This window comes from Lotus japonicus, chromosome 3, assembly GCF_012489685.1.
Source record: "Lotus japonicus ecotype B-129 chromosome 3, LjGifu_v1.2".
Taxonomy (NCBI): Eukaryota; Viridiplantae; Streptophyta; class Magnoliopsida; order Fabales; family Fabaceae; genus Lotus; species Lotus japonicus.
In genome coordinates, this window is record NC_080043.1 from 96,255,308 (window position 1) to 96,266,972 (window position 11,665).

General features: G+C 35.0%; 1 protein-coding gene across 2 annotated transcripts; it reads right to left on the minus strand.

The window, feature by feature from the left end:
- Positions 1–858: 858 nt before the first annotated feature.
- LOC130747879 (zinc finger CCCH domain-containing protein 53-like) lies at positions 859–5,387 on the minus strand. Of its 2 annotated transcripts, XM_057600934.1 has the most exons (10): positions 5,049–5,385; positions 3,519–4,714; positions 3,263–3,442; positions 3,001–3,180; positions 2,822–2,910; positions 2,452–2,700; positions 2,210–2,369; positions 1,832–2,038; positions 1,573–1,651; positions 859–1,440 (listed from the first exon to the last, which is right to left on the minus strand). In XM_057600934.1, exons 2-9 carry the CDS (start codon positions 4,445–4,447, stop codon positions 1,588–1,590), a joined length of 2,058 nt encoding a protein of 685 aa, XP_057456917.1. In that variant the 5' UTR covers positions 4,448–4,714; positions 5,049–5,385; the 3' UTR covers positions 859–1,440; positions 1,573–1,587. The 2 variants fall into 2 exon arrangements, with proteins under 2 accessions (XP_057456917.1, XP_057456919.1); XM_057600936.1 differs by lacking the exons at positions 859–1,440; positions 1,573–1,651 and having other exon boundaries at positions 1,901–2,038; positions 2,163–2,369; positions 5,049–5,387.
- Positions 5,388–11,665: the final 6,278 nt, after the last annotated feature.

Here is an 11,665-nt window from a genome sequence, read left to right on the forward strand (position 1 = left end):
GAGTCCATTCAGGGTCTAATTAGACCAACGTTTACCAATTTTTGGGACTACATGAGCCATTTCGCAAGTAAAGGGATGAACTTGTGAGCAAGTTTCACTTTCAAGACCTAATTGACCATTAACTAAAATTTCAACCCTTTCACCCTCACTTTTACCTTAGGTGCATTTTCACTAACACCTAGGAGTCTTGAAACTTGAATGAAAGTAAAAGGTGAAAATTTCAATCAAATGCACAGTAACTCACACGGACTCTGCCACACACATTCATAAGGCCACAGAGCCCAAAAGATTCCAGTAACTGGCTAGTTTTGTCATACGTGTGGGCATCTACTCTTACTTTTAGACATGTGCATGTCCTTTCCTGTCATGAAAGTGAAACTATAGCCTCTCTCTCAATCTCTATATCTATATACTCCATATATAAAACATATATCATGAAAGAGAAAGTGGCATCACTCACATGGGTAGGAGCTGGTGGGTAGGGCCCATACACACAACCTGGCAATTTTGTAAATGTGCATGGCCCAGTTGCAGTGTCAGCAACCCCATGTAATTGAGTGTTTTGTGGACCCCTTTCTCTCCTCTCCAATAATGGCCAAAAAAATGGACAAACCCCACCAATTTTACAAAGAAAAATAATTGCAGGAACAAAGAGACAAATTTTCCTTTAAACCAAAAAGCTCAAGAGGAGAGGCAAATAGACCAATTAGTCTAAAAACTCACTTTTGATTTCTTCTTTCTAAATCCTGTTTTCTCTTTTCTGTCTGATAACAACATAAGGGGGTTGGATGGTTGATAACCGTGTATTACAATTAATAAGTAGAAGTACACAAGCTTAAATGCAACAAAGCATGAAGATAAGAAACTAAAAATCTCAACTTTTTAACTTCAATCCAGCTATGATTAACAATTATACATTCCCCTCTTTCCCTCCTGGCCCTCAAACTCATACTACCAATTATGTAGTGTGATTTCTTGAATCAGCCTTGTAGTTATACATCTCTGCATTTTACTGTTTTACCACTTAATCTGTTCATGCTTTCTCTAAGTAAAGACTTGAAACCTAAACCTGTGTAACAACATAGGACTAACAACAACCTACACTACTACATCCACCAAGGGGGTGGAGGAGAAGAAAATACAACATTGCTAGAAGTTCCTACTACACATTGATTCTTTCTGTGTTATTTTTAACCTGTGTGGTTCAGCTACTACAGATATGAGGAGAAAATGGTACAATAATGCTAAAGAAAAGGAAATGCCTGCCCCACTTCCTTTACTGAAACTGCTTTAAACGTATGCACTTTGTATGGTAGTAAGTAGTATAGTATTGATCATTGATGGTGGTAATGATGGTGATGGCCGCAGTGGTGATAGTGGTGGTGATTCTCTACAGATTTGTTACATGTCCTGGTTTGTTTGTTTGGTCATCTTCAACTCCTGAGAACAATGTGCAAAAAAGACCAAACAAACCAACTTCAAAATTTAATAAACTAAACAACAAACTGATGCACCTTGAAGACAAAAAATGCAAATAAGACTCGTTTTAAATGAAGATCCAAATTGCTTTACCTGAGTCTCAAGAAACTAAATGCCAATCGGTCCGCCAGTACCCGCAAACATCCCAATAGTTCCGTGACCAGAAGAGAACCTAACCAAGGCAAGATCATCAAAAGTCCAAAACTTAGGATCAGCTTCTCTTACATCAAAATCAATTCACTTCTCAGAATTGATTATGTCTTTAGAATCAATTTTGGAAGAGTTCACAAAAATACACTTTATGGATGCTAAAATTCAGACATGGAAAGCAGGAATGTGTGACATCAGTTACCTTGGTAATTGGCAGTTGAAGGATTTGTAAGACCCCATGTCCAGAGCAGATGCTGCTGGTGGAAGTAATGTGCTGGTACCAAATTTAGAGCTGCCAGATGCATCAGAATCAATGGCCTCATTAGGTCCATTGGAAAATGGAGCCACAAAGTCTGCACCAGCTTTCGTGGGGGAAGCAAAAGGGCTATCAGGGAGATTATGCTCCGAACTGCGTTACACACAACAACATCCTTTAAATGACATTCAAAGTTAGGATAAATGGTAAACCTGCATAAATGCAGAGATCTATTGGCATGGACTAAAAGAGGAATTTGATGCAAAAAGTTGCTTACTATTCTGGTGCCCTTTTAGTTATTCTAAATGAGAACAGGTTTCATACCATTCTTGCAAATCACAGTCTTCATGACTTGAGCTCTGCTTGCCACTGCCTTCACTATCTCCATTCTCCACATTGACAACGACTTCTTCCTTGCCAGCAGAAACTTGCTGACCAGCAGAAGCAGACACAGTACTAGCTGAAGCAGAACATGAACCATTCTCTGGAATCAAATGACATAAACATTAACCATTTCATTCTCTTTCCAAAAAGCAGTATAAGATAAAAGAGAGACAACAATATACCCTCTGAGGCCTCTGAGCTTCTGTGAAATGAAGGAAGAACAAGATTTTGGTTAAACATGTTAGGAGAGTGGGTTGGGGAAGGAATTGGACTTCCAGTGGAAAAAGCACGTTGGTGTTGCTTCTTGATGTCAAGAAGTTGCAGCCCCATTAACCTCCTACTTTGGAGCTCAAGAGCTTGTTGCAGATCAGCTTGCTCCTCCAACTTCCTCCTCCACAGTATGTCTTGAGTATTGTAGAACATTCTACCTCCTGAAAAGTGATAACATTGAAAAATACACCCCACAACATGTGAAGATGAGTAAGTTTGACTAGTACACAATCTGAAGAAACAAAAACATTGATGGAAGGTTAAGTTAAAGCATTAACATACCAAGGTTAAGATCATATTGTTCTCTAGCATCTAGTCCTGTAGGAGTACCACAAGGTGAAAAATCTCTATCTACCTGTTGCTGTTGCTTCCTGCAAACCAAGAGTAACATGAGCACATTTCAAAAAGCATGTGTCAAACAATGGTAACAAGAGACTAGAAAGATAGGGGGCTGCCTGTACCTGTCTGGGACTTTGCCCTTCTCCTTGTAAGGCTTAACTAGCACTCTAGCATCACACACAAAATGAGGGTTTCCTTTGGATAGAATGAGCTTAACAGTCTCAGCATAAACAAAGGTAACAAAACCAAACATGCGCTTCTGCTGGTATGGGATCCTCACATCTTGAACAGGTCCAAAAATGCTTCAAAGAAAAAACAAAGTTAAAAACTGTAAACATTTCATGCATGCTAACTTGTTAGAAGCTTTTACACAACAATAGCAACCTGAAGTAATTCGAAACATCTTCTTCTCTGAAAGTGCTATCAGCTGGGAAGGTCAAGTAGATCTGTCTAGAAGCTGGGTTAACCATCCCAGGACTGTTCAAAGAGAAATCATTTCTTTCAAGCCTGGATCTTCCAAACTTGTGCAAATCCTCACTCATCATAAGAGCTGCAGCTGCTGCCCTGCAATTATCATCAATCAAACATTAAAACTTTGCAGCTTAAGCACCCTACCAAAGCACTCAAAATTTTGTTTTACCTTTGAGTGTCATTCTGTTGCTGCTGCAAAAGCAAATTCATGCACTTAGATGAGTAAGGGAAAGTGGAAGAAGCCATGAGCTGAGAAGTAGCAGCAGCCAATCTTTGTTGCTGAACAGATTTAGATCTGAGTAGCTCATGGCACTGGTCCATCATCTCAATCTTGCTGGGAGACCCAACAATTGCAGCACCATCACCATCACCAAGTCCTCCATGAAGGAACCTGCAACTAGTACCATTTTTACAGTACCCTCTTGCAAAGTAAAGGCAAGGCTTCCACCCCAACCCTGAATTTGGGTCCTCAGAACCCAAACAAGCATCATTGACAGAGCAACTCCTCCTGTGAAGAGACCCTCCCCAGCCATAGGAAGGAAAGAGACCAGAGTCTGTGGGACTTGAAGACAAGTCAGAGTGAGAGTAGAACAAATCAGGATTGTTGTTTTTGTGAGCAAGAGTAGGAGAACCATCATTCAAGAAAGAAAGCTGGTCTTGAAGCTGAAAATCATCCACTACTGGATCTGAACTTCCATTTGGGTAGAAAGGTAAGGAAGATGATGGACTCATCAAATCCTCTGGGTTATGAAGCTCTGACATTGAAGAAGACCAAGAAGGGTTTGGGATAGTGAGAGATGGAGGAAGGTTGATCCCACTGAACCTTGAAGAAGAAGTGGAACTACTTTGCCTTGAAAGGAAAGGAGAAGGAGATGGAGGAGTTGAAGGTGTTGGCGGAGAGTTCGAGGGAAATCCTAACTCCTTTCTGGCTTTGATAATCACAGAGTGAAGAAGAGCTTCAGGACCAAATGCTAATCTTATCATCTCCTTCTCACCATGGTCTTGAAGCAGAAGCACCCCCATGATTTTGGCAGCGTTTTCAGGGTCCAAGTTTTGGATCCTTGAAAACACAATCCTAGTAGCTTCGTAAGAATCCATGGGGGGTTGAAAAGGCTGTTCCTTTGTTTCACAACAAACTAGACTATATCCTAAAGTAATCCAACTTGTGTTGTGAGTTGAGTGTGTTTGTGTCTCTCTCTCTCTCTCTCTCTATCTATTCTCTACTGACCATCTTTCTTTGTTTCTGAGTCTCTCACTCTCTATTACAAGTAAAGTTTGTTTGTTTTTCTTTCTCAACCACATACAAGCCCTACCTACCAAGTTGAGATGAGTGGTGATGACACAGAGTGTTTCTTTCTGATATTCCTGCGAAGCATAACAAGAGAAAAAAGAAAACCAAGTTAAAGAAGAAAAGGAAGCAAGAAAGTGAAGTGGTGAAAAGTAGTATTCCCGTGTGGTTGATAGGAGACTTGATGGAGTTGGATGCCACCAAAGATTTACTACCTTTGATAAAAGGAAAAAGAAAGAGAGAGAAGATGGTGGTTGAATTTCTGTATAAAGCAGGAATGAGTAGTGGAAAATAGTTTGCAGAAACAACAAAACATGAAAACTTGCAAACAAAGAACAAGTTAACTGTTTTGTTAAGTTCCTTCCAAATCAAATTTCAAATACAAGCATGAGAAGAAGAGTACTGTCTTACCCATGAGAAGATGAACCTTCTCTCTCTATGTTATGTTACTCTCTTTGAAGACAGTTTAAAATCCAGTCACTCAATGGCAGTCAACTTACTACAAAAACCAAACCACCGCCTTAAAACATGGTTGGTAGCAGATGATGCAGCAGACCAGAGGAAGAACCATCAATTGCCTCACTCAGTGTCCCTGCTGTGACTTTTATGGGGCTCTGGGCTGCAAGAGTGGGGACTGAAGTTGAGAGCTTGAGCTCTTTCTCAGTCTCAGATACCCTTTTATATTTCTCTCAACTCTCGAGCTTAGCTAAGCCAAGATTTTCTTCTCTCTCCCACTCACTACAACCTTGATTGAATTTGGTGTCATAACATCAAATGATAGATATATTTTTATGGTGTATATTTATAAACTTTTGAAAACAATTATAAAAGTCAAAATTATGGTGGGTAAAAATAGTTTCTTTTAATTTTAAAATTTTAAAATATTATTTTATTTTAATTTTTAGACGAGTTTCCAAATATGTATTATCAATGTTTTGATACACTTTCAAAAAATACAATGAAACCAAAATAACAATGAAACGTTTAAAAAATAATGAAAATTTGTTTCTGTCCGTCGAGATTATTACTCATCTTAATTATTTATGTGTACTCAAACATGCACATAGGTGGTTGTGGGCTCAAGAGAGGAACCATAAACACACTAATTATAACTTCTTTCTAGAAAAAAGTGATTATAAGCTTCTTACATTACAGCATAATCAAACAAGATGTTGTGTTCATGCCCACTTCCTCTATATGTTTAGTTATTATGTAGACCCCGCTTTTGTCCTTGGAATTGGAAACCCTCAACAAGTGAGTTTTTTTTTAAGCGAATTATATATATAAAAGAGAGAAAAAAATGGATATTAGGGGTATCCCAATCCTGAGAGTGAGGGAGAAAAAGTCTCATTACCTTGTGTTCATGTGTTGGGTCATTTGTTCAATTCAAGCGGATCTGAGATTTGTGCTTGAAAAGCCAAGTGAACTCTGAATGTAATGTGACTTCACTTGGCTTTTGCTTTTAACTACTGATATTATTCTTCTTCTTTCTCTCTTTTCAATTTAATCTTGAATTTTCTGAGATTTCAAAGTTCACAAGGCCTCTAAAACCTAGCTCAAGCCGTAAGGCTTTTGAAACTCAGACGAAGGAGCACATGTCCGACAATCACCGATGACCTTCATTGGAGTACAAACTCATGCAGAAAAAGTCTTAAAGCCTCTAAGACGTACTCAGACCAAAAGGAACATAAGCCCGACAACCACTGATGTTCCCGTTTTGAATACAAGTCCAAGCAATGCTAGTCGTAAGGCCTCTGAGACTCAATCGAACGAGTACAAGCTCAAGCAAGAAGAAGAAGAAAAATGGAGTAAGCTTGAAGGGGGAGTATCAGAGAATACCAAGTAGAGACTCAAAGAAGTCTCACATTTATTAGATTAGATAGTGTACAAGTGTATATATAACAAAGAGCACACACACTCATTGCCTTAAGCCTAAGGTTTTGTGATTGTGTGTGATTCTAGCTTAATTCTAACATGATTTCAGTTCAATAGTGTTATCTCCTCTCTCTCACTCTCTCTCTGGTTTCTGCTTCACATGTCTAACCCTAACCTTGAGCGTAAGGGGTGTATTAGAAATCTCATGTTGCATAGATAGTCTTAATAGATGGTAATAACTCTTAATTATTGAGCTAGTTTTTTAGTTGAGTTAAGTTTTCCAAATTTTACTATGGAGCTTAATTTTAACAACTACTTACATTTTTTGTATTTAATTAACCATTAAAATATTTATTGACGGTTAAAAACTATGACAAATATGAGTTGTTCGACAGTGGTGTGCATTGTGTATTTTGTCTTCATGTATTATTTGCTGCTTCTTCCCTGCAAGTACATATGTAGTTTATTTGTAATTGTTGTTGTCGTTGTCGTGATGATGGTTACGTGATAATATATAATGTGTTACTCTTGATGTAAGGGACAGAGAGAGGTTGCACTTTTCATGGTAGAAAATCACGAAATGTAATTACAGGGATTTGTTTAGGGATAAGAGGGTAAGGTTGCTGCATTTTGCTTTCTCTGTTGTCGTTTTGGAGAGACCCACAAACAAATAGAAGTGATGACTCAAATACTCAATGCCCCTTTTCCTCTCTCTACCTGCTTTTTTTTTTTATTTCTCTCCGAATCCTGACACCCATCTCATATCTAAATTTACTATTTCTTAAATGATGCTATAGTCATAATTAATAATTGAAAGTGCATTTTTATAATTTTAAAATATCCAGATCACCACAACATTGATTGATTGATTAATTTGAGTGATGAAAAGTTTGATTTTCCATAAAAAAATTATTGACGTCTTTGTATTAAAATTATACGAGTATCTTCAATAAATGTTGCTTAATACAGTTAAACCATTTTAGTAATGTTACTCATTTTAGAGTACCATTGGAATAACATGATATAATAGTTAATGTTGCTTAAATTTTAGCAACATTGCTTATTTAAACAATGATTGTTTATTGGATAAAATTTAGGTCAAGTTCTTTACCTTCATTTCATCAAGTTTATGTGGAATTTTTCAAATTTTGACAATAAATTCTTAATAAATGACTTTTATTTTTAGAAATAGTTGCACATGTGTTATCACATGATTGGTAAACTTGATGAAATGGATTTAAGGAATTTGATATAAGTTTCTTCCTTATTTATTCACTTTCAACTTGTTTTTTTACTAAAAAATCATATTCTTTTCGTTCAATTTCATAAAAAAATTATTAAATTAATGAAATTTTTATTTTAATTACGAAAGTAGTATAAATCGCCACTATTAGGGGTGATACCTTTTTTTCAATTTTTTGGCAGTGGTGACAGCCAACTTTTTTTACTGTCATTATTAGTGATGGAAAAATATTCGTCACAAAATCCTAGTATATTTAATATGAAAGGTATTAGTGATGGAAAGCGAAGAGAGGACATCTGTCGCAAATTATTTAGCGACGAAATTTTATTTGCGACGAAGTTGTTTCATCACAAGATCCTTGTGAATAATGAAAAAAAAAATTAGCAACAGCTATATGAGTGGAAATAAGTCTGTCGCAAAAGTTTTAGCGACGGAATATTGTTTGTGACTTCTTTATATATATATATATATATATATATATACTAGGATTTTGCGACAAACATTTTCCTTCACTAACAAACAGAGTAAAAAAATGGTGTCGCCACTTGCTGTGGTGATTTCATAAAAGAAATTTAAAAAAATTACAGTAGTTTTATAATTATAATAAAAGTTGCACTAGTTTGGTAATAAAATTTAAAAACCACACTACCCATGTAAAAAAGTCACTTAAATCCTGTGTGGCAGTTTGGGTATATCAGAATAGTGTTTAAGTAACTCAACTATCAACTCATGGTTGGAGATGCTCTAAGAAAGCTTAATTTCCTTTTTTAAAATAGTCAAGTTGGTCCCTGAAATTGTCAAGCTCTATTATATTGGTCCCTAAACTTTAAAAATCCAGCTCGTGGTCCTTGAATGTGGCAAACGTCAGTCAACTTAGTTCATCTATGAGTTTTGGTCAACTAACGGAGATGACCTGAATGTTAAATGCTGACGTAGAAAACGTAAGGCAGTACGTAGAGATTTGAACCTAGAACATGAGAAAGACAAAGCAAGTCATTTACTAGCTAATCTAAACATTTTAGTGATTATAATATTAACTCAGTTTTACTTATTTAACTTCTAGTTATTCAGCAATGACGAATCACCTCCTTCCTCACCACCACCAACAACAATCCTTCTCAAAATAAAAATATGAAATGGAGTTAATTAAAATAACTAGAAGTAGATTAAAATAAGTGGGTGAAATATCTTTAATCTTTTCTTAATTCTTTTAAATAATGGTGTGCTACATAGGGTGGAGTTAATTAAAATGTGATTGTTTGAAAATTAGTAACTACGAGAGATTAGTTTAAATTTAGAGAGATAAAGTTATTTAATGAATATTATATTTTCATTGAACAATCAGAAAAAATACATATATATATATATAATTAAAGGATTGGTGATTTCAATCTTATCTATGTTTAATTTTTAATTAAAAAATCTTATGTGTTTAAATAAATGTTTACAATACTTTAATTTTATGAAATTAATTTAAAAATGATTTGATTACCTCAAAATAACAATAATTAGAATAATAATAATAATAAAAAAATTACCATCTTACTTTCAAGTACCACTTGTATTTCATAGCTTGTGGCTCATTCACTTTTTCTTTGTCTGTTTCATTTAAATATAAGCAAGTGATATGCACTACTATAGAGAAAAGGCAATGAGAGCAGTTCCCACTTGGTGTGGTGAGTGACAAATTTGGAAAAGTTAAATTTTTCGAGAGGTGAGGAAAATATCAAAAGGGATTACTAGAGGAAACAATAGAGCCTCCCACATGGTGTGTTTGTACGTACTCATTATTTTTCTTTGAAGAAATGTCCAATCATGCATTACATATGTATATATAAGAAGGGCAAACTGACTTATGCAAGTACAGCTAATTAAGCCTGTGTACGAATCTATCACCACTCATTCGATCGGATTGCAAAAATATCTCTAGACTTTATAGTTATAGCTTAATATTGAACATCTTTCGTGAGAACTATACGCATTTTTTCATTTCATAACTAAATCATGGTTGCTTACATGGAGAAAACCAAAATTATCAAATTCGAAACTTTAATTTACGCAAGTTCGTGAAGTATCTGTAAACTTGATTTAAAAATTCGTAAGAATTTACCTAATATAAAAATAATATTTAAAAACCACAACAACATATAATTAGAGAGATACATGATAGTAAAGGTTAGTGTCTCGCTAAATAGTAGAGGATGATAGTACGTGGAATAAAATAAACCAAGTATAAGTGAAACTTTAATTTCCCAATTTAAAACAATAATATGCAATTAGGGTTGATCTAGCATCTGCCACTTGATTGGATGGTGCAAAATAACAAATTCGTGGCTATTTGACAACTAACTTTTTGACAACTATTTTACTTTCATTTTTTCAGGTTAAAAACCTTATTCTACATGGTTTTAAATTCTATATTTATAAATTATATATAAACGGTATACACCACCTGAATTGGTGGTGAATGTTGGACAGACTTATTATTAATGATAGTAGTTACTTATTTTTTGTTCAAGCTTTTAAGCTAATCTTCTCCACTATCGGCCAACTTAGATCAAGCTGAATTAAATCAGACTAAACAAGTCGAGACAAAGAGTAATAATTTTGCTAATTAACCAACACATTTATTTTATTGATTTAATCATTGTAATTTCTTCAACGCATTCTAACATGTTTACTTCTGGGATATAACAATGTGTTAAAGATATATAGTATCGGAGAAAAATATCCCGAGCAATTTATCGGTGGAAGGAGATTTCAAAATTGCGGTTCAGCTATTGCAAAAGGGTATGGGCAATCTCTCTCTTGTGCTTCACTGATTACTTTGATAATGAACTAAGTACTACTAATAAACAGAAGCTAGCTGGAACTTTAGTTACCTATATTTATAGAGTAGACAACTATGTTGCTGATTGAGTAACCATTATCCTTAGTGTTCTCCTGGTTTAAAGGCGGTGTTATCCTATATTGATTGATCTTAATTTCTTGAGTGTTTTTAATGAGATTTATTGCTATATCATTTTTTAGGGACCTAATCATCATATGAAGACAATGTTTTTTCTTTGTGCAACCTTTAATACCCATTACTATAGCCTCAACACTTAGAAAAGACATTATCACCTACTTAAGTGGTACCACTTATTAGGGAAATGGGGACTATAGAAGAGAACTATATAGAACGTCCATCAATAAGTTAATAAAGAATATCACTACAAAAGAATCGTAGGTCATATTTAATTACCCAAAACTTTAGGCATTCACATATCTTATATTGTGAATCATCACCACGATAAAGGGTTCACAAACATGATACGACGCAACCACAAAAAGAGTCAATTAAACACTCTGCTCCGATACAAAAATTGGTCCAAATTAAAGCCTATAAACCAACTATTATCTCCAAAGTAATATTTAAGAGATGAACTATTACTATAATATCACTTGTTGTGGAGACATCAAGAATTAATTAAAGCATGAGAATTTACACAAATGGTACAATAATGAAATCAAATAGAAAATTGGACAACACATTTTTATCCAAAACCTTAAAACATTAGATATGTGAATTAAGCCTCTTTCTTAAACAATTTTTTACTTCAAACTCACTTACAAACTTATATCTCTCTTTGTGTGTGTGTGTGTTTTTTTTAATAAAATCATAAGTATTTATGTCTAAGAAGCAACAAAGCCACTAGTCATCTTCATGCCATCTACTTTTCTCCTTTTAGGTGGGAATGGATTTGCATGTAAGACTAATGAATATAGAAAGGTCATTCCACCTCACCCAAGTCTTGAGCATATCCCTGATGGATATATGTTTGCATGCTTATTTGGATTGAGACTTACATATTTATGTCCTAGCACCTTTTTAATTTGCTAGAGAATGAAATTCAACCTACCAGCATAG

Bases quoted from the DNA above. Each gene is read 5' to 3' on its own strand.
- LOC130747879 (XM_057600934.1), bottom strand. From the start codon at position 4,447: ATGGATTCTTACGAAGCTACTAGGATTGTGTTTTCAAGGATCCAAAAC. The intron at 2,911-3,000 runs GTACAGGCAGCC...CTTGGTTTGCAG, and splicing joins AAGGGCAAAGTCCCAGACAG to GAAGCAACAGCAACAGGTAG. The intron at 2,701-2,821 runs GTATGTTAATGC...ATCACTTTTCAG, and splicing joins ACAATATGATCTTAACCTTG to GAGGTAGAATGTTCTACAAT.